This window comes from Pleurodeles waltl, chromosome 6, assembly GCF_031143425.1.
Source record: "Pleurodeles waltl isolate 20211129_DDA chromosome 6, aPleWal1.hap1.20221129, whole genome shotgun sequence".
NCBI classification, from domain to species: Eukaryota; Metazoa; Chordata; class Amphibia; order Caudata; family Salamandridae; genus Pleurodeles; species Pleurodeles waltl.
In genome coordinates this window covers 1,508,009,645-1,508,032,882 of record NC_090445.1, presented here as the reverse complement: position 1 = coordinate 1,508,032,882, position 23,238 = coordinate 1,508,009,645, and the positions used below count along the sequence as shown (strand labels likewise).

Sequence of the window (23,238 nt, the reverse complement as noted above, 5' to 3'; positions counted from 1 at the left end):
CATAAATCATCGCTCACACGCGCATAGAGATTCGTAAAAATGTGTTGTATTTCAAGTCATTTTACCATTTGAACAAGTTGTTTTCTGTAGTAATTCTTTGCATCATTCCATAATATATTTTTGTCAAATTTTCAATTTTTTTTTATCTTGCTTGCATGCTTATATAATCTTTACTTGAACAATTTATTCTGTATATTCTTCAGTAGACATTTGGTTAGATCCATTATTACACTCTGATCTTTATCAGTCCATTATCAGCGGCATCTTTACTTCCCATGTCTGACAATATAATATCAGTTCATTTTCCTACTTTTCACATCCCTGTCATGTGGAGCTTGACTAATTCTAGCACACTGGTTTTCATTGGATGGTCTTCCATGAATTGTGGTAAAGCAAATCTTCCTTCCTATTCCAGCTGGAGAAGAAGCAGGTGGTTGCACCGTTCCAGCCGCAGATCACGGATGACTATGGTTTGGAAAACTTCGATTCGCAGTTCACCAGCGAACCCGTTCAGCTCACTCCAGACGATGAGTATGTTTTTTTTTTCTAAATGTCAATTCAGAATTTGGAAGCGTCACCTTTGTCTTAAATCACCACATCATACCGCTTGTTATGAAATCGGGTGGCATTGCTATCTGAATTATTAATTTGTTTAGAGTTGCCAAGCGCTTAGGGTGGGCTGTAACATGTGGAAGGGGATCTTCTTGTACCTCCTCCTTTTTTAATAGTAATTTTGATTTTAACTACTATTTTTGATCATCATTTATGAATATCTGAATATATTTGACAGTTTTGAGATGTTTTATTCATCACTAGGTACAGTGAAGTTCGCATTGCTGAATACATTTTATTAGCATTGTTAGAGCAGGACTGAAGTGTTCCAATTAGTGAATTCGATAACGTCGATTTTAAAATGGGGTACAGACTACTACTTAGGTTTTTTAGGGATTGGGTGTCCTAGCATTTATAGCACATACTTTTGGCTCTCTTGTGAAAGGCATTCTCCTGCCTCCTGGGTTGCATTGCATTTTGTAGTCCACCGGAAGGTGCACTTCTGTGACCTTACTTCATACTGCCGCTGTAATATATTTGTTATGTAGTGCATCAATGGGAGGCGCTAGAGCATGTTAGCATGTTTCTTTGCAAAGAAAGCAGCTGTGCAGTCCCACATTCTATTTACGTGAAGGGCATTGAGACGTCCCCTTTTTACTGAAATTGCTTCAAGTAAAAACAAAAACAAAAAAAACACTTTGTTTCTTTTTTTGCATTTTGCCAAGCCATTCTTGTGGTGCCCGGAGACTGTTCTGCTAACAAACATTGCCTGATGTACCTGGAACCGCTGCAAGTTGGCTGAATGTTAAGAACTCTTTTTTAATCTTTGAATCTCAGGGGTACAGATGATGGGCAGTGATTCTTACTCTTGGGTTTAGAATGTTTATATACAGTTAAGCCTTGACTATATTGCTCAGGGAGAGGGAGTGTACTGACTTTATAAAAAGTAGACTTTTAACCACAATACAGGTTCATTAGCATGATAAAATAATGTTCTCCTTAGATATACAGTAAGTTACCTGCAATACAGAAATGTGCACTAACTGCCTCTCCCAGGTGTGCAGGGGTAGCCTGTGCACACTGGGCCCCATCCACCGAAAAGAAGTAAATCTGCACATGCAGAAGTACTCTGACGATTAGGTGAAAGATTTACTACTTTCACAGTTACTGGCAGTGCTCTGACATTTTTACACAGTGCTATTCCACCAATTCAGTATTGTCTGCACACAGAATTCCAACTTGTGAAAAACAGCCCAACTGTGTTTCTTCACTTTTTATTTTTCCTTCACGGGAAAATATTTTATATTTTTAAACCGCTAAAATTTTTGTTTTGTTTCCCTTTTCAACCCTCGAAGGGTATTATGCCATTCCTCTGGTGGAGCCAATCTCCAGAGGTTTCCAGGGTAGGTAGGGATTGGAGAGAAGTTGTGAGTGCTCAGAACTCTTCACAAGGAAAACAGTGCCTTGAGCTTCCTGTTCCTCATTCCTGTGCAAGGTTTAATGGATAATTGGAGAAAGCCATGTTGTGGAATTACACAGTAGTAAATGCATTTAGACTTGCTCAATGTTTTTGTGGACTGCTTACAGAAAAATGTCTCATACCATTTAGTTTTTTACCCCATTAAGGATAAAAAACCAAGAGCAAAATAATTCCTATTTATCCTTGTTTTACAAACTTTACCTAAAGCATCCCTTTCAGGATGCAAGGACCCTTTCCCACCTATGTGGCATGCTTCATTATCGGGTCGTGCTCTAAACTGGGAGGGCAGTTCAGTACTCAGCAGGTCCCTCAATAAAAGGGGGTCTTCAGTGGAGATTTTTCCTGCCTTTGTACCAGTGGGGTTGTGGCGATAGTGGGTGTAATGAGAAATTAAAATTGCCTATGGATATCCAGTATGCACTGCTTTTATCAGCTTTTATCATCTGAAGATAATGTATGGCAAGGTTTAAAAAACAAAACATGGACCAATTCAACAGGAGTTAGTCTTTGGTCCTTTGTGTTTTCAACATGTTTCATGCTTTGCTGCCCATCTTGGTCAAGTGGTGTTCCCACAGGACCCTTATATATGTCCCTTTAGTCTTCTTGCATAGCCTTATCCTATTTTTCAATTTTGTATGTGTGGATTCAAAACCCCAAAAAGTGTGTCCCTAATTTTGGGAACTAAAGTGCTTCTAATTTGGGGAACCTGTAAAACAAAACAGCATATAAATGTTGTGAATACATGGTTAGGGAGCCAGCGGACCAACAGATCGGACTGGCAGGAGAGTATGCGGGTTCATTTGACCCTGCTAATAGTCCTTCACTGCAAGAGGGAACAGTGAAGTTTGGTGCACTTTTAATGAGGACCTGCAGGAACACTTGTGCAGGCCGCTGGGATGAAATGAGACACTCACCTGCAACGCTATCATGTCACAGTTGGCCATAGGTGTTTGAGGTAGACTGTAAAAGTGGATTGCATCATAGTTTTTTTGAAAGTTCTTCTCATACTCACAAACTTTACTGCAATCCTATTACAGATTATTGCAAAAAGTGCAACTCGAGGCAGTGGTATTCTTGCGGTGGTGCTGGCACAAGTCTTTGGTCTCCACATTTAAGGCAGTGAGCCTCCATGCAGCAACCAGGACTTGGCCTTGGTTCTGTGTGCTGGTACATCTGGTTCTCCACACGCAGGGTAGTTCACTCCCTTCTTACATCAATTCTTAGGGACACAGCAAGTTTGGTCCTGCTTGTGGCTGAAGATGGCTATTCTTCCTTTTTCTTCTGCAGCTCTTCCGTGACTTGTCCCAGAGCTTCCTCCCTACATCAAGGTGAACACTTTTTCCAGATTTATGATATTTATCAAGTGGGACGAACCATCCAGTCACTCAGAAAGGGTATAACACTTACATTGTTTTAGAAAAGGGGTCAAAATAAGTTTAAGTACGTCTTGCTCACTTTGAATTTGGTCTTACCAAAGCAAACCTCTCTGGACCCGTGGTGATGGAAGGCACCCCAAAATGTCACCAGAATAATTGTATTCAACTGAGACACTCCTTTTGTTTCTCCAATTCAGAATTGAGTGCACATACAATTCTAAATTGGCAAAGGCAGTCTTGCTGCAAGAGGTGAACTGATAGGATGAGGATGGCATTCAGAATCTTTATTTGTTGGCCTTGCCCTTGACCATAGCCTTTGCCACTGATGTACCTGCCCAACCTTGCCTGTACCAGTAGGACAAGCAAGGTGGATTCCTTCCTTTTTATTGATAGTTTTGTGACTCAGATTCAGACATGCAGCAACCTGTTTAGGACAGTGAAGTTGTACAGGGGTAGTTTCTACACACGCAACCACTTACTCCTGAGCCAATTCAAGATGATAATCCTGGCCCAGAACCTTGTGTCTTGGATCATTAACAATGTTTGCTGTATTTTAGTTAAACTCCTGGACACATAATTTCACGCCTGACTTGAGAAAGCCACAAATAGGTCTGCCATGTGTGTATTGTGTGACAAATTGAAAAACATTAGAGGAAATGTATGCGTATATATCCATCCATATAGATATTGTTTGCTGTTAAGAGTGCAACATTGGGTCTTATTCTGTAGCATGAAGCTCTCTAATATCGTGGCTTCTGAACTTCTTATTGTCTGCAATGATCTAAAATGTTCATTTTTTTTAATATGGTTGTCTTGTTCAAGGAGTCAAGTAGAGGCAGCCATATAGGCCTCAAGAAAGTTTGCCATATGTTGACTGCACGTTTAACTTCAGTCCCGTGAATTTAGCGAATCTAGTTCTACCACAAAGAGATGTATAGGGGAATTGGTGGCTTTCCAGCTTTAAGTGATTTTCTGAAGGGCAATTGCTGCTAGCATGTCAAGCAGTTTAATTTAATTTCTAGTAATTGGTGAATGTGGCTTGAGAGCTAGTTTATTTTAGTGATAGTTTGGGATCTTGTGGTATAATTCTTATTGTCACCTGAGAAATATGCCCTATTAGTACCTTTGTTTCAGACAAAAGAACTACTTTTACAGAAGAACAGTGTTCCATTCCTGCCTGTGCCAGCAAGAGTCCTTTTCTGTTGTACTTGACAAAGCTTGTTCTGGGTCATCGGTATAATGAAATAAATCAATTCATACAAAATAATTTATTCAGTTGTAATTATTCTTCAGACGTGTTGAATGGCTCAGGTTTGGGAAAAGATGCAACATCACCAGAAATATGGAGATCAGGCCTCTCCTGACCCGTTCTCTGTGCTTTGCACTGGTTAAAGTGTTGGTATGCCCACCCCAGACTCTTCCCTGTTGACTCATTGTGGGAAGCCTGATATCTTTAATCACCCCTGTCTGACAGTTGGCATAAGGACACAGTACCAGATGTTGCTTTAGGACTCAATTGGTGCAGAAAGATTACCACCCTTAGCCTTGAAGGAAAGTGGGTGTGGTGGGAACACTACTGAGTAGAATCCTTAGTAAATCCCCCACCAAAGACTTTGCATCTGTGGAACCCTCTGTTTACTACCAGGTGCAGGAAGTCTGGGAGAAGCTCACTGATGAGACAGTTATTGCCACATCTTTGAAGGTAAATGTTGAGCGCCCAAGTATAAGAGTGTCTTTTTCACCTGGATACCTGCAACTCAGTCTGCGTTGTGATGGCAGCCTCCGTAGAGGGAAAAGTTCAGTCCTCTCACATGGACCAGGAGGCAAGGTTTGCATGTTTCCATTCACACATTGAAAACGAACTTCTTGTTAAAAAAATCAAGCTAACTTTCCCTACCTGTTAGTGCACTGAAGTTACTGAAAGGCAATATGCAGTACTTCACAAAATGTCTTAATTAGTAAATAATTGAAGAAAGAAAGAAAACAACTACTGTAGAAAGTAAAGTTACCAGTCTAGTGGTTTACTCAGGCAAGCTTTGAGTGATTTCAAGGCAAGCTATGGCTAGCATTTCAAAGTCAAATTTGACCCAAATAATTCCCTCTTCTGACAGAGACTATCTAACTACAGATTCCTCACCTTGTGTACTTCCCCAGGCACCAGACTGGTTTCGGAAATATTTGCATGCAACTGCCTTGCGTGTCGGATGGAGACGATGGGCAAGGGAATTCCCATACCTCAATGGCTGGTTCCTTAAGGCAGAGTCACCTCAAGCAGTTGTAAGCCACCTACAGACGAAGACCGACCTATTGTCATAGTTTGGATTTTCCATCAACGTGCCAAAGTCACACCTCACCTCTTCACAACTGGTTTCCTTCATCAGAGCCGTCTTGGACACACTGTTTTTATGAACCTTTCCTCCTCCTCCTCAGTGTGTACAAGACATTCACACGATGATCCTGATGTTTCAACCCTTGACCTGAATTTCAGTGAGAGTGGCTCTGAGTCTTCCAGACCTCTAGTCCACCTCCTTGTGGGTAATGCTAAGTGGCAAATGTGGGCTCAGTAGTGGAATCTATAGTCTCATGGGGCTCAGCACCAAAGGGAGTTGTCAGAGGGTGTCCAAGTGTCGAAGGAGACTGCAAAAGACTTGCAGTAGTGGCTGCTTGACCAGAGTTGGATCGGCAGCAGATCCCACCCAGTGCTGACTCCAATGATGAATTCATTCTTACTGGATTGGGGAGGTCACCTGGGAGAAGAGGATATCAGGTTCTGTTGAAGACTTGTCTCCACATCAACTTGTTGGAATTGTGAGCTATTTGCATAGCACTAAACCATCAAAGGGGAACGGATATAGGTCCTTACGGACACCATTACTGGCATGTAGTACTGTAACAGGGCAGTGTGAGATCGTGAGTCCTGTGCCAAAAGGTGCTGTGCCTCTCGAAGTGGCTCGATCAGGGCATCTCCATTGTTGCCAAGCACCTGGCATGATCTTTAAACACCACTGCGGACTAACTCAGCCAATGTTGCCTAGCAGATCACGAGTAGTGGTTAAACTTATTGGTTGCGCAGAGCATCTTCCAGCAATGGGGAGATCCCTGGCTTGCCCTATTTACCACTGCAGAGACTGTACAGTGCCCAAGCCTTTGCACATTCAAGTTCCCAAGGTAGCGCTTCCTCAAAGATGCCTTCTGCCTGCATAGGGGATCAGGACTCCTGTACCCCTTTCTGTGTCAGCCTTTACTGCCGAGTGCACTGACAAAGATCAAGAAAGACTGGGCACTCCAGTTTTACTAGTGGCTCAGGACCGGGCAAGGAGAGTGTGGTACTTGAAACATCTGGCCTGTGGCACATGTCCTCCAATCTATCTGCCCCCTTGGGAGAGCCCCTTATTACAGCAGCAAACCATGAAGCTTTATGGTGTTTTGATTAGATTCTCTAACTCTTACCTAGACTACAGGCCTTGTGGTTTTTGTAAGCTGCATGCCAAAACTGGCAGGCGATTTATAATCATGAACTGTACTAAAGCAGCAAAGTCAAATTCAATAAAAGTTCAAGGAGGCCAAGGCACACACTGTGTCAAGCCTTTATACTGCAGGAGCATAATGCATTCATGCAAACACATAAAACAGCATAATTCAGTTTCTTGTCAAAACGCCAGAGTTGTTAGTCTGGTCTCTCAGAACTTACTCTGTAGCTGTGGTGCCAGCAATCTCCACATGTACAATTTTGCACTAGTAATGGTGTCACCACGTGTATCTGATTTAACTTCAACCTCTGTTTTTCTTGCTCAGGGCGACTTTAGAATCTCATTGATACGCAGAAGGTGCATAGGTGATCTTTTTGTTAAGAAAGCTCATCAGCCGGTCTTTTGGGTCTTTCTAAATCAGTACCTAACACTCTTCCATTAGCAATATTATTTGACAGGAATATTATTTTCTTATTAATAATTCTTTAAAATTCCAAATATTGACGCACTAGTATTTCTATGCTTTGCATGCAGCTGGGACGCTTTATCTGATGTATCTGAGCAGCTTTGCAAGCCTCTCATACAAACCGGTCCTGCTGTATCAGCTTGCCCATCCCGAAAGAGGAAATTCTTTCCTCACAAGTAGGTTTGCTTTTTGATCCTTTCACACTGTCCCAGTTACACAATGCTGTGGGTGAGCGCTAATTGTACAATTGACTTTTTTTCCAGACTCTGTGGTGAGGCTTTCGTACCAACAATATGCTGCCACGGTTGCCAGCATCCAATTGAGTTTAGCGGCTATTGTGTCTTATCCTGATATAAGAAACGTTTCTTCACAGGTTATACCTGAGCCAGTATCCATGTATTTTAACTTTGACCGTGCAATATACTACCTTGGATCTATGCTTCCTGCAAATTGACTTTCCTTACAGACAGTTTTGGTGAGACTCTGGTTTATGGTATAACGTTTGGCAGTCAGCATTTCCTGGAATTTAGCAGCTTCCTTCTCCCATGCCGGGCTAACGTCCCAAATTCTGTAAGTTCACGGCTAGTTATCCTCCCACTACTTATTGTCTACGTCTTTCCCCTAATTTTGTTCCTATTCCTTTGGACTATTTTAGTGGATCACTCACAATATTGACTAATTAATTGTGAGTGTAACTTTCTCTTGATTCACCCTTTCATGGTATTTCAGTGTGGTGTTGGAGACTAGTAACTAATGATTATTCTAAAATCTGTATAATTTGTCAGGGGTGTGGAATTTATTAAAATATCTACTTGTCCAGGGGACAGGTTGCTTCTCAAATCTACTTGTCCTGTAAAAAGATCTACTTGTCCCTTTGGTGCCATGTAGTGTGGCGACAAATTATGGCAGCAATTAATAGCCTCTCTGATTATGCCAGGGCTACTACCATAGTAGGGCTTGAATACTTGGAGTTTCAATCCCTACTGTAGCAATTTCCTTATTTTGCCACCTTTCTGCAGATCTGCATACTGGGGCTGGAGGAAGCAGTAAGCAATAGTTCCAGGGCTGGAATGCCTTTGAGTCTGCAAACCTACTAACCTGCATGTTTTAAAGATTTTTACCAGCTTCTCTCTAATATTTTCCCATAATAAGAAAGGTTGGACATTTACTCCTGACAATGGCAGAATTAGAACTTCTTCCAGGGTTGGGAAGAAAGTGGCTGGAGGGAAAATGAACTTGCAGATGCTCAATAGATTTTCACATGAGCAAATCTACACATCGTATTTACCCACGCTAAAATACAGTTCACAAATATTTTATAGGGGTACGACATATACCATGGGTGCACTTTTGTGACTTTCTTTAAGAATTTGGGGCCATAAGTAGGTAGGTTCAGATTTGTGACCTGCAAATTGCGAGTCGCAAATCCGAATGTAGGATGGTGTCCTTGACACCATCTGTGATTCGCAAGGGCTTCGCAAATGCCCACATCATGAATAATCATGAGGTGGGTCGCAATTTGCGACCCCCTCACGAATGGTGGCCTGCTGGAGACCGCAGACCACCATGTCTGTGACTGCTTTTCAATAAAGCAGTTTTTTTGGGTTTTTTTTGTAATGCAGCCCGTTTTCCTTAAAGGAAAACGAGATGCATAACAAAAACGAAAAATGAAACGTTTTCGTTTAATTTTTTCAGAGCAGGCCCACTGCCTGCTCTGAAAAAATGTTTACAGTGACATTCACAATGGGGAAGGGGTCCCATGGAGATCCCTTCACTTTTGCGAAAGTGTTAGCACCCATTTGAAATGGGTGCAAACTGCGATTGGTTTGCGCCCGCGTTCGCGGTCACAAAACAATCCTACATTGCACTGCGAGTTGCAATTAGGAAGGGAACACCCCTTACTAATTGCGAGTCGCAAACCTGTTTTGTGATTCGGTAACCAGGTTACTGAATGGCAAAACTGGGTTTTGCATCGCAATGTGCTTTTTGCATGTCGCAAACAGCGAAAGTCGCTGTTTGCGACATGCAAAAAGCTACCTACATGTGGGTCTTGGTCCCTAATTAGGTCTGGTGTTAACAAAGACATTTTGTTTTTATTAAACTTCTATTTCTCTCTCTTTCGGCTGGCTTTACTGTGAGTGATCGCATTCTGCTCTTCCACAAGGAGCATATTGCCACACAAAGTAGTTTTGTTCAGTGTCAAGAACTACAGTGGCAATCAGTGACGTAACGAAACTGGAGGGTGCCCCTTTGCAAAGAACATGGAGGAGCCCCCTCTCCAGACTCACTCAGGGCAGGTGCTGTGCTGACGGGGCCCCCTGGAGGGCGGCTGCGGGGCCTTTGTTATGCCGCTGGTGGCAACGTGTGCTTTAAGAGTTCAAAAACTTTTTGGTTTTTTTTTGCCAATGTTTGTTACAATGTTGAGGGCCTGGTAGCTCCCACAACAATAAAGTGTTACAAAAGCCATGTCAAAATAAGACACGCATTGATGAAACTAAAAGACTTATAAAAATATGTCAGATCAGTTGGCTTTGTCAGTGTTTGTTTATTTTCATGCTTCCCATAATCATGTTGAAAATGGTTACACTGATTTTCCATTAGAAATATTTTTGGGAAATACTAGCATGCATCAACACATTTTACTAAATGACACTTCATTTGCATATAATCAGAGAGCATTCTGGGAGCATTATACTTTGCCTCTTAGCCTAAACTTTTCAAAAATGTGTGTACACGTTTTTTTTTTTTGTACTGGAACCAACGTCAGTAGTGAAGTGTGACCTTAAAACATTTATTTACAGCACGCACCCTAATTAATGAAGGCTTTCAAATAATGAACCATAAATACAAGTTTGAACAGCATTATCTTTTGGAAACACATTACCTCAACTGCAGAGAGTTCAACTCTCTGTAAACAGGCAGCCAAAGGGTTTGTGCTGCAGGGGGTTGGGCCTACTTGTCCCAAGGACAAAGTAAACATAAAAACTTGTTGCCCTTGACCCCAAACAAGATGTCCCGGGCGTCGGGCGATAGGAATTCCACATCCCTGTTTGTAGATGTTCCTCCCTTTTCATTTTGATTTTCGGACGTCCTGGAATCATTAGAGGTACCTCTGATTAGCCATGTATATTTGTAACCTTTAACAGCTCTTGGGTTACTACATTGACTGAACCAGTGTTTATTTGCCTTGTAGGCAGCATTCACGATTCTAGTGCTTTCTCTGTCCTGATGTTGACCATAAAATAAGAATGGTCGAAACGCCGTCAACATATACTGGCAGAGAAATGGATATCTATTGTGTTGTGATATTTTTAACATTAGAGTGATTTATTTCATGCACAACAAGTTTTGTTAGATTTCTTTTCGCTGTTGTTCTTCTCCTTTGTTGTGCCGTTGTTCATATCACGAGCACTGTGTATTCACCTTGTACACTTTGAATGTTGATGCTGTCTTATATTTATAAATTTATATTGAATTAATACTGTGGGACTATTGTATTGTGCAGTTAGAGTGACTTTTTGTAATTCATTGAGTGTATTGTTTGTGGCTTCCCCTTCCTTTTTTAGTGACTCCCCTTTGGGAACTGTTGATGGTTATACAATATTCAATATATGATGTACATGCTATGAACATGATAGGCGCAATTATGATGTACATGTAATGAATATTATAGTTGCATTTCACTGCTGAAAATGTCATATGGGAAACAATTCTCATGATCAGATAGATGATAGACATAGTGATTTGTCATGTCTTTTTGATACAATGAATTTGTATTAATTGAATAATATAATAATTACTTTTCACTTATTTAATATTTGTGGTGCATTTATTTTGTTTTGTGTGAATGGTTCTAGTATAGAGTTTTTTCTCCCCACAATTCTGTGGTATAATGGTTATACACTCTACCCCGGTCTCTTATGGGTGTATGGGTTACTCTTGTATCTCAGATTATATTAAAATCCAATTATACATAACTTTTTTTGGGCATGCTGAAACACCTATGATTAAAATGGTAATTACCTTCTGCAGTTGGGGGCTTAACTAGAGCCATGCTAAATTGCTGAAATGTGTTGTAAGCCACTGTGTATTTGTGGTGTGAAGTAGCTGTAATGTTTACCATTCTTTCTGTATCCCAGTCCTGCCCGTTTGGTGGTCATGCGGAGAACCAACACTTTTCTCCTTTTAATGGGTTGCCAGAAAGAGACCCTTGTGTCTTTGCAACCCCCCCCCCCTTTTCCTGGTTGAGAATTATTAAATGGTCTGCGAAATTTGGGTGATTTGCAGAATCGTTTACTGTAGATTCCTGTCTCTCTGGGTGTATGGGTCTCATTGCCTAGAGGGAGTTGGTCAATTAATCTGCCACCTAACCAACATGTGTCATATGGAATGCCCTCTAAAGGTACCCAGCACTCTTCCACTAAGTGTGTGTGAATAATCAGTGGGTTTAGTCGGTGTCGGTTCATGGTGTGAATTGTAGATAGTCCTAAAGATGGGCACTCCAAGAGAGAGAGCACTACAATCTAATATAGAACCCAGGTAATTTTGGGTGATTTTGGTATGATTTACTATATATCAGTGAACTTTTGAATGAGTGTCTATTGACTTTGTGTCTGTGCTCTTTTCCCCAATGTTTTCTGTTTTCTGTTTCATTGTTAACTTTTGTTCCTGATTCACTACCTTTGCTCTTTTCTCTTGTGCATGTCACCCTGCACTTTTCTTTGAGCTCCTACACCCCGTTATTTCAGCCCTCTGCTGTATATATCTTCACCACCAAGAAGAGGGGGAGGGTATGTGTGCAGAATACCTAGAAGATGCATATATTGACTTCCACACTACAGAGAAGCTTGTAATATTTTTGAAAATTATATCAAGCAATAAATAATACTGTTGGAAAGTCTTGGCATTCAGCCCGAAGTTGCCACCAAAGTTATTTTCCAAACTTATGATGTTGGTAGAGGCTTGTCTCTGGAAGACTCAAATGCCTGGGTTGACTTTGACATTTGGCCCCTGTCAGATCACATGGCAGATGGGGGGGCTAAAGCAAGGTGGTTATGGCTGTTTACCTTTGGTGTTCTATAGGCAATACTACAGTCGCTCTACCAACTGGGCCTAGTACACCCTTTCTGCACTTGATTCCATGTGTAGCGAGGGCGAGCAGTCAGAGTCTTCTCATTCAAGTAGCTTGGGAGTAGGGGAACAGACTCAGAACTCAAACAGTGAAACAACAGACACCATAAGTTGCTACCACAGCAGAACAGAATAGTACACATCTACGTAGTGGGTATGACTACTCATTTAAATTATCTCACCCATGGGCTCCTAGTATACTCTCCATGGTGCCTTGCCCTCCTACCCACTCAATGTCATCTCCAAATGTCTGTGGTGACTTCCGTGCAATTTGAGTTTAGGACACATTAGACACGGGTGCACAGGTCGGTTCAAGAGTTATGTGCAAAGTGTCTTAACAGCAAGGACAATTTCGTACTGAAGTATTACCATTGTGCGTTCGCTTTAGCCTTTCTGTCTTTGTCGCCTGGGTCTTACGTTACATACTGACCAGAGACCCAGCTTGGGTGGCACTGGATGGTGCACGTTATGGCTTACACTAACAGTATCTTCTTTGGACTTGCTTCACTGTGGCAGCTGTCTCGCTCCTGGAGGTATCAGCATGGCAGGCCACACTAGCAGGTGCTAGACATAGGTAGTTGTGGTATCCAGGTTGGGTATTACTCCTGCTCATCGGCAAAAGTGGCTCCTAGGGGATTGTACTACATGCCAACAGTAGCAGCACGAGTCCTTTGGGCATACAGCAGTGGTGCTAGATGGCATCTTTTTGCTTGGCTCAAAGCTTCTTTATGTAGTTCACCACAAGAACCATGATGTGAGAGATTTTACAGCATTGGTCGGTCCCAGTAATGCTCCCACTAGGCAGTCGCTAGGTGTTCCAAACTCTGGGAAGATGACTGGGCATCTTCTGAACCTTCTCTCCTCCAACATCTCCTCCAACCTATAAGCAAGAAGCAGGCATCTAGGTGCTAGGCAGACCCACAGGCTTTCCAAGGAGATTCTCTGAACCTTGTCCTCTCATATCTGGGAGACTGACTATATGCTTATACCAGCACTGATTTTTACAGCGAATCTGATTAATAGTGAAGCTTGCCCATACTCTTTAAAGAAGAACGTGGAAATGGAATGTTGGTGGTTTGAGTCCCACTCTAATACTACTGTCAAGGTGGAGAGTGGATCCACCGTTAAAGGTTCTGTAACCAGGTTTGAGGTGTCTTGAAATTTTAATTTCTAGGGTGTTGTGCAGACCTATGTGCAAAGTGCTAGTTCTCACAGCAGCCAGCGATGATGCTGGCTATAAGTAGGAATTTCCAATGCAAGGGCCCAGTGAAGTATGAAGACTCTGCACATGGCTGTTCTCAGATTTCCTGAAGTAGCAGTCAGGGCCAGACAAAAGGGTTGTTCCTGCCTAGAAACACCCACCTCTATCAACAGAATCACCAAACACCCCCTTTCCCTCACCACCTAACTAAAGGAAATGATCTGGAATAATCTAATAAGCAATAACTTGCTAAAAATCCTCACATAATTTCTAAGGGTGGCCATACTTCTGAGTCACTTCACTTCTGAGTCTGTACCCATCAGACACAGGAATGCAAGCAATACACTTCTAGTGCCTGCGGAACCACATGGAAGTGGACATTTTACCCAACTGGTGTTGGTAGGTTGCACTCCCCTATGACACAAAAAATGTCTGTTGATGACTACCAACTCACATAACTGTGTATGTTGCCACAACCGCTTCAAGTCAGCAACCCAGAGCATGGGCAGTGGTTCCATGTGAACAACACAGCAGCATGTTTGGTGAGCCCCTCCAGCTCACAAAATCAATTCTGGTGCTTGGCATTACCGTGGACAGGGCTAGGCTACAGTGTACTTACTAGAGTAGCATGTTACCTGATCCAGTAAAATGTCAAGTTACCAGTTTCACATGCCATTTGGTCTTTTAACTCAGGAATACTATGATACGATACAAGAGATATTTCTGTCCCAAGGCCCCTCGAAGGTGAATTCTCATGTTTCCACACAACATTTGAAATTCTTTAATATTTGGTGTTAAGGAAGAACTGCAGGGAATTATTGTCTTAAGTGCAGAAAATCAGGTACTTGGTAGCTGTATTAGACACAAAGGAGGCAAGAGAGTGCCCTTTAAAGGACAGACTTTATTCAGTAGAGAAGTATTTTCTTCAAACCATCGTTCTACTGCTGCCAGACAGACACTTGTCACTCTTTGGATTGATTATGTTCTCTATTTTTATTGTGCTTTATCGTCAGTTTCACATGAGAATTTTTCAGAAGCGTCTCAAGGATCAATGGTTCAGGAAGGAAGGATAGTCAAACATTAATAGACTCTTCAGTGCAGTATATTCCATATCTATTCCTTTGTGTAAAGCATGAAGAGAAGGATCATCTTTTGAGTCACTAATAGCTGATGAGATGGGGACCCTGGCAAGGACCATCTAAAAAGTCACTGGTCATAGCAGACAAAATGTAGCATCAAAATGCTGGAGCTGAGGGGAGATAATATATCCCTTAACTTACTTCTCTTTCAGTAGCAACCTATGTGGCCATGACGGAGACCCTACAACTACCATGTATGTAAATAATACGTCAGATCCTTTCCTTATGTGGGTGATAGTGTGCTTATTTGCTGGTGTGATTCTGCATTAACAGTTTAAAACAAACCAGGTTTTATTTAACCTCAAGTGATCTTGGATATGTTTTAATTTATGTAGGGAAAGAGTTCTTAAAATTTGCCATGTCTGTGGAGAGAGAGGTTCTCCTGATGTGTTTCTTCTTGTATTGTGAATGATTAACCAACAAGCAAGTTCAGACTAGAGGTTTCTGTGAGTATCTTTGGAATTATAATTGGATGAAGCATGATCCCTTTACCATGATCCCTTGCTACTGCCTACTGAGCAATGCAGGGTTGATTCAATACCCAGTGCCAGTGAAGAGCTTTGTGTACAGGTGAGGTGCATTCCCATTAGCTAAGGTGTATAACCGTTCTAGCCTCTATATTTTGGATCCTACACACTCTTTGAAATAGCAAAAAGGGTGGCATTTTATTCTATTCGAGTCAGGAAAAGGTTTATTACGGCCTGCAGCTTCTAAGGGGAACATTGACGAGGGAAGATGTGTGTTGAAAGGCTTGCTTGTTGAGGAAACTGTTTCTTGTGACTTGAGGGATCATAAAAATGTTGAAGTCAGTGATCACTTCCGAATAATTTATGTTGCTGGTGGAGGATTGAATTCATGGTGCCAAGTAGGTGGTCATAAGGTGGTAGTTTTTTCCATTCTCCAGTGGTAAGTATAGGATTGTTGGAAGAGTTAACTTTAAGGTGGTTAATCTGCCTCCATTCATTGAAGGCTCTGAGGAGTCTACATCCTTCAGTTTTTCAACTTTTAGGATCATCTTCTTATTAGCATAGTTATAGTAGGTTTAGTTTAACAACTTGGTGAGGTCTGGTAGAGTTCGAAGAGGAGTTGTGAGTTGATCAAGTCTTTAGAAAACACCAGGAATGGTGTTGAAAGGAGCTGCTCTGAATAGGGCACCAGTAAGGTGCTGTCTGTACTGTAAAAGTAGTAGGATATGATGCATTTTTGGATGCGTTCTAAAAAGCAAAGTTTACGTAGTCTCGGAATCAGGGTCGAAGGTAAAGGGCATGTCAACTTTTGCCCACAGGTTTCAGATCTCCCCAAGCAGGATTCCGCACATCTTTGTGTGTGTAAACCCATTTAATGGTCATAGAAGAGACAACTTTTTTTCTGTGAAGTCAGAAAGGTGAGGTGAGGTAAGGCTTTATTCCAAAGGTTTTCGAAGAATGGCCAATTCAAGATCGTCTGTTCTTTTTCTGGTAAATTGTAGGTGGTCTTGTGGGTAGAGAGGACGGTGCCTAAAGATAATGAGTTGTTAAAAAGGTTCATACACTGGCAAGCTTGAAGTATTTAAAGGTTTGTGCCACTAGTTAGTGTAATGTTGTAGCCTGGTGACCTGCTTGGCGTAACCAGTTACCTGAATTCATAGTCAGAGAGTTCTTTGAATGTGATCACTTACTTTTCCCTGACTTTCTCTGACTGATCAATTTGTTCGGTCATTGTGCCAGGGCCAGCATTTTACCAGGAATTGCCAACCTTTACCCTGGGCTATCTTATTGTAAAAAAATTACCTTCTTTATGCTTGGGCTATCGTGTTGCCAGGGATTACAGCAATTGTATAAGGGCCAGCATGTTGCCTGGAATTACCACCAATGAATCCTGACCAGCATTTTGCTGGGAATTTCCACCATTGTACGAAGGCCAGTATTTTAACAGGAATTACCACCATTGTGCCACAGTGAGCATGTTTCCGGGGAATTATGCCCACGTGCCAGGGCCAGGTTTTCTACCAAGTATTTCCACTTCTGTTTGCACCACAGGAATGGCCTGAGTGTGCTAGGGTGAGCTTGTTACTCGGAATTACCACCACTGTGCTAGGGACTGCATTTTACTAGAAATTATAAGCATTGTGACAGGGTCCGCATAGTGCCAGGAGTTACTTTCACTGTTCCAAGGCCAGGATATTGTTAGAGAATACTACCATTGTGCCCGGGCCAGAATGTTGCAATGGCTTTACACCAATGTGCTAGGTCGTGTAATTTATCAGAAATTATCACTATTTTGCCAGGGCTGGCATGTTGCCAAAGGCTTCCACCACTGAGCCAGTGCCTGCATTTTGGAAACCCAGCAGATTCCCATGAGGAACTCCTTGCTATGTGAGAGGAAGGATAGACGTTTCAGCAGGCATAACAGTTGGTTGTTGGGTTTCCCTTGAAATGTGCCAATTGCCCATTTCTCTCTTAGCTCCACAAGGCTGCCCTATGAGAAGCATTGAAGCAAAACCTAAAAATTAACTTGGAGCAGGGTAGACTTCTAGATTAAATATTGACTGACTTTAATGTGGTGCACTCGAGAGAGATAATGAAAGAACCCATGGTACCAAATTTTAAAGGCAGAAGGGACAATATGATCATTGACTATATTTTTGTCTCTTCCTTTTTAACACAATCTGTCCATAGTTTTGAAGTGCAGTGATCGGCATTTAGTGATCATAACCCGTTAGCCCTTTTCTATGGACTGGGGCATGCAGCAGGTGATGTCAGGGGAGAAGGAACCCTCAAATAGTGAGATTGTCCCACAGAATCAGGGTCGCAGATTAAGATAGAGCAAGGTCAGTCAAGCCTCCTTTATAGATTCTTTGTATATGGTATGTGATTCAGATTTAGAACAGTGCCTAAGCACACTGACGGATGATCGATTGCTCCTGGAGTCCTTTGTTAGGAATTGTAAACAGATTAATTCTAAGTTGAGGGTCACTGGGAAGTTGGGACCACCCCTGGGGGAAAGGTGGTTTGTCACCCATTGTTCTAAAGCCCTCTGCACTCTGAAAAGGGTGCTTAAGGAGACCCCAAAGATTGGACGCAAATTGCTAAACTTTGGAAGGAATATGTCAGCCATTCAGATTTATAAGAAAGAGATCAGGGAACAAGCATGGGTTGATGTAGTGAATCCTCTGTATCTGAATAACAGTTCTAGATTTTGAGAAGTTGTTAATCGCCTTTTTTTTTTATTTTTATACAAGGGAGAGGAATAGGGTCATAGATTGTACTATCCCAGCTGGTGGGTGGGTAAAGCATGTTGCAAGTATTTATGGTGGTATAATGGAAAGCAAGACCCCTGGAGTTTGTAAAGGGCCTAATGAAGATGGGGTAATTTGGTTCACAGAAGAGTAGGTGGGGGCTGCTATAGTAGCAAAGTCCAAGAATAGGGCCCCACGACCCGAGGGGGTACACGTCAATTTATTTTTCCAAGACATTCAGCTATGGACAAAGGTCCTTACTCATATATTTCATGCAGTTTGTGGAGTGGGCCCTCCACCCACTTGGCGAAGTTTGATCGTTATTCCTGTGTTTAAAAAAGAGGGTACGGCAGACCAAAGTTGTTACAGGCCTAGTTCCTTGATTGACTTATCTGTGAAGGTGTTTTGCTTCGCAATTTTGGCGAGGTTATCTGACTGCCTAGAGAAAAGGAATATGATTTCTTAATTCCAATATGGCTTTAGGAGGGGTAGGTGTACTCTTCTCCAGTGATTGAATTTGCATTTATTAGTGGGGAAACATGAGAGGCTCTATTGAGCTGTTATGGTTCTGGCCTCGGCATTTCCCAGGTTAATAGAGCCAAGTTCTGGGTCATATTAACTGAAATGGGGTTGGATGTTAACCTTTTTAACTTCTTACATAACTTTCACCAGGACCTAACGGCCGCAGTAAGATATACAGCTGAAGGCTTTCTCACGGATCAGATAAACATCCAAAGGTGTGTGGGGGCAGGGCTCCATTCTGGCCCCATTGTTGTTTACTTTATACATTAATAACATGTGTCCAGTGTTAAGTTCTACCACTAACGATATTCCCCGGGTTGGGTCATTGGGGGTACCAGCCCTGGTCTATCCAGATGATACGGTGGTGATAACAAGAACTGCCGTGAGGCTCCAAAGACTCCTTAACTCCTTCATTGATTTTATGTCTTCTCTTGATATGATATAAAAGGAAAATATTCACAGTCCCACAGCATGGTTATAGGGAATACAGCGAAGGGTAGTAAGACATTTTATGGGGAAGATCAGGAGGTGTCCAGGCTTACGTTGTTCCCATATCTTGGTGTTATTTTTTACGACAAAGGCTCATGCGTACCTCAGAGAAGGATAAAAAGAAATGCATTAGCTATGGCCGTGACCTCACTTTATGATTTTGCAGATAGACTGGAGTACAAACTGGTATAGGCACTGCCTGAGGTGTATGGAGCTAAATGTGAGGCATAGCAAATGATAGCAGTAGGATATGGGGTTACAAGGACAGCGGTGAGATTCAGAGAGTAGACAAAGCTTTTGCAAGAAGATTAGTCTGTCTCCCGCAGTCAGTTGCCACCTTTGCTGCCCATGAGGAACTGGGATTGGATTATATCTCAGACAAATTGGCTCTAGTCCCTATAGCCAGTTGGTTTCGAGTTTGGTATATCCCAGAGATAGTCCTGAACTGCCTTTGCACTTGAGAGAGGCAATCGTATTACTCCAGTATTGGAACTTTCATAGATTCACATGCTTGAATCATTCCCCGTCGTCGAGATGGGAGTCCCGGTATAATTTTCATAAGTAATTTTAAAACATATTGAAGAGAAAAAGGCCCTAGGCCTCTTCAATTTGATAGTCTATCAGAGTAATTTTGTGAAAAGGACCAAACTTGATCCTCCACCAATCAGGCGACAGCACCCTTCAGAACCTCCTGAGAGAAGCTCTAGCACCTCAGATTTTCTACCGCACGTCGTGCTAGGGAGTCTCTTCAGAGCTCTGCTCTGTTTTCACACCTTTATTCAGCTCTTTTTCTCTCAGAGAAACTCATTTATTTGGATTTGTCAGCTATTTTTCAACTATGTCTGACAAGGAAAAGAAAAGTCTCTTCAGAGACTGCAAGACTTGTGTGAAGAAAAGACTTCATTCTGAAGATCCTCATCAAGATTGCATTTACTGCCTCTATCCAGATCATTCAGCCAAGGACTGTAAGATTTGCCGTACTTTTTCTTCTAAGACCTTAAAGGATAGAGAAGGCAGATTATTAATATGGCTGCAGAAACTGAAACATAGGAAAGATCCAGTTTCTGATTCTGAGAGTGAGGAATCATCAACATCCAAGAGATCAACTAAAAGGGCAAGATCACGCTCTAGATCTCCCTCACAAACCTCAAGGAAAGCCCTCAAAAAGACTGTCTCAGGGTCTTATAAGGGTCGCAGCCCATCTTCTTCCCCAACTAAACTCTCAAGTAAGGAGGGGAAAGACATTCTTCCAGTTCTGAGAGGCACAGGAAATCCTCATCTGTTCCACCATCTGTGCCTTTCAAAAAGCCATCTTCTGTGACTGGAAAAAAGGCCTCGTCGACGGATTCCCCGTCGACGGCACCGTCGGTGGGCGCATTGCCGACGACTCCAGCTATTTTAGGTGTTCCATCGTCCACGGCTCCGTCGGCGACATCGTCGATGAGTACACCACCGTCGATGAGAACTACAACGACGACTTCAGCGTCGACGACAGTCTACACCTCGTCAGTGTCCGCTTTACTGTCGACGACGACTTCGTCGACGGTAGACTCGTCGGCGAAGCTTGCGGCTATTAAAATAACAGTGCGTCCAGCGTCGACGGCACCGTCTACGACAAAGTCAGTTTACACGACCGTCGACGAGGGAAAAATATCAAAAAAGAACAGAAAAATTAACTCCAACCCACACTTCACCTAGTAAGGTATCCTCCCTGGTACCAGTACATCTTTTGGAGGGAGATGAAGATTCAGATGAAGATGGGCCTTTTGGTACAGCCCACAGCCCCTCTGAATTGAATGTAAAATATCAGGAAGAGGAGGAATATGAGGAAGCCTATGATCCCCAGGCTTCTTTGGAGCATCAACAGTATCAACAGGGAACGTATATCCCTTCCGACCTGCTTACTGGCCTTAGAGCCATGTTGGTGGATTATAACAGAAGGTTTCCTCCACAGGGAGAACAGCCTCATCCATCGCCCATTTCTGGTCCTTCTACTCCACATCAAAGACCAACATCTTTGCATCTCACAGATGTGGCCACCCCAGACATGACAATTCCCCAAGACACTGACATTTCAGAAGGAGATCAAGAAGAAGGAGAGCTCATAGATACTCACTCAGAGTGGGACGAGTATATTATTCCTGCTCCATCTTCTCCTTCTCATTCGAAAGTGGAGTCCCCACCTGAGGACATTGGAGGTTTTCACAATCTCTTAGAGAGGGCAGCCAAGCGTTTTGCATTACCGCTACCTACGTAGCAAACAGATTGTTTCCTTTATGATTTTAAAGAGCCCTTCCAGAAGTCTGTGCGTTCCATCCCGATGGTGAACTACTTGTGGGAAGAAGGCCTTAAAGTCATGACTAATCCAGCAACAGTCACAGCAGTTTTACCACGTCTGGATAAGAAATACAAAGCTCCTGATGATGCCCCAACATGCTTGACAGGCCATCCTCCTCCAGATTCGGTAGTAGCTCAAGCGGCTCAAAGAAGATCAAAGAATCCTTCTGCTCCGATTTCCGCGCCCCCAGATAAGGAGGGTAGAAGGCTAGATAACATAGGAAAAAGATTTTCTTCTATGGCCAGCCTAGTGCTTAGAGCTGCCAACTCCTTGGCTATTTTGTCTCGATACGACAGACAGCTTTGGGCGGATATTGCACCTTTCATTAATCAACTGCCGGAAGACGTAAAATCAGAGGCAAATAAGACTGTGCAAGAGGGTCAACGCACGTCTGCAGAGCTTATAGACTGTGCAATGGATATAGCGACCACTGCTTTCAGACAGCTTGCAGGTGCTGCTGTATTAAGAAGACAGGGCTGGCTCAAAGCCACCTCATTTCGTCCAGAAGTCCAGAATAAGATCCTAGACTTACCCTTTGATGGCCAAGCGTTATTTGGGAAACATGTGGACGAAGCCCTACAGTCAATTAAAACGGACACGGACACTGCAAGGTCACTAGGGACCCTGCAATATCGGAAATCATCCTTTCGTCCCAGGGGGCGCGGCCAGCCCTCTTACAGAGGGGGATATCAACAACAGAGATACTCTTCCTATCCATCATCTTCACAACAATATCGGCCATATTATTCCCAAAGACAACCGACTCAACCAGCCTATAATAGACCGGCAGGCCGTGGACGCTCAACCCGCCCTGCTAAAGATTCAGCTCGTAGAACCTGATGTTTTCGAGGCGCCGGCTACGCCCAGTCTTCCTCCTGTCACCCTGGGCGGAAGAATTTCCTTATTTCTCAGTCAATGGCAAACCATTACGTCAGACAAGTGGGTCCTTCAATTAGTGGAACGGGGCCATGCTTTAGAATTTGTCCAGAAACCTCTCTCCAACCCTCCCCGCAGGACTCTTTCAAGATACCCTCAACAACTCAAAGAAGAGGTCTACAAGCTCCTTCTCAAGGGAGCTATAGAGAAGGTGCCTCGGGATCAACGAGGAACAGGATTTTATTCCAGGTTCTTCATAATTCGAAAAAATCTGAAGGATTGGGGACCGATCCTCGATTTAAGGCAACTAAATGTATACCTAAAGAAGCAATCGTTTGGAATGATCAGCCTGCAAGACGTCCTTCTGCGTCTCAATCAAAGAGATTTTATGTCATCGCTAGACCTCAAGGACGCATACTTCCACATACCAATCCACCCTGCCCACAGAAAGTATTTGAGATTTACCGTAGCCGGGAGCCATTATCAATATTGCGTCCTTCCCTTCGGGCTCAAATCAGCCCCAAGAATATTTACCAAATGCCTAGCACCAGTGGCAGCCTTTCCCAGGAGAAGAAAGCACCAGGTCTTTCCATACTTAGACGACTGGTTAATAAAGGCAAAGACTTACACAGGAGCACACAAGTCAACAAGAAAGTGCGTTTCCTTGCTGACCAATCTCGGATTCACGATCAACTGGGAGAATTCCAACCCTCTACCAGGCCGCAGTATTACTTTTCTGGGAGCAAAACTGAACACGGAATCCGGCATCGCATGTCCTACGTTAGAGAGACGACAAAGGTTATTAACCCTAGGGAGTTTCATACACAAAAAACGAAAGGTTACAGTCCGTCTCTTCAAATCATTATTGGGCATGATGTCTTCATGCATACCTCTGATCCCTCTGTGTCGGCTGAAGATGCGCCCCTTGCAGGAGCAGCTAAACCGTCAATGGCTTCAAGTATCAGGAACTTTCGAAGACCAG

General features: G+C 42.8%; 1 protein-coding gene across 3 annotated transcripts in view; it reads left to right on the top strand.

Annotated features, from left to right (window-relative positions):
• The window catches only part of PRKCZ (protein kinase C zeta), a 604,208-nt gene that overhangs the window by 574,393 nt on the left and 6,577 nt on the right, over nucleotides 1–23,238 (top strand). For all 3 annotated transcript variants that reach the window (XM_069240998.1, XM_069241001.1, XM_069241000.1), the window contains one exon: nucleotides 416–531. In XM_069240998.1, coding sequence (XP_069097099.1) covers nucleotides 416–531 — 116 coding nt within the window. The remainder of the gene's footprint in view (nucleotides 1–415; nucleotides 532–23,238) is intronic.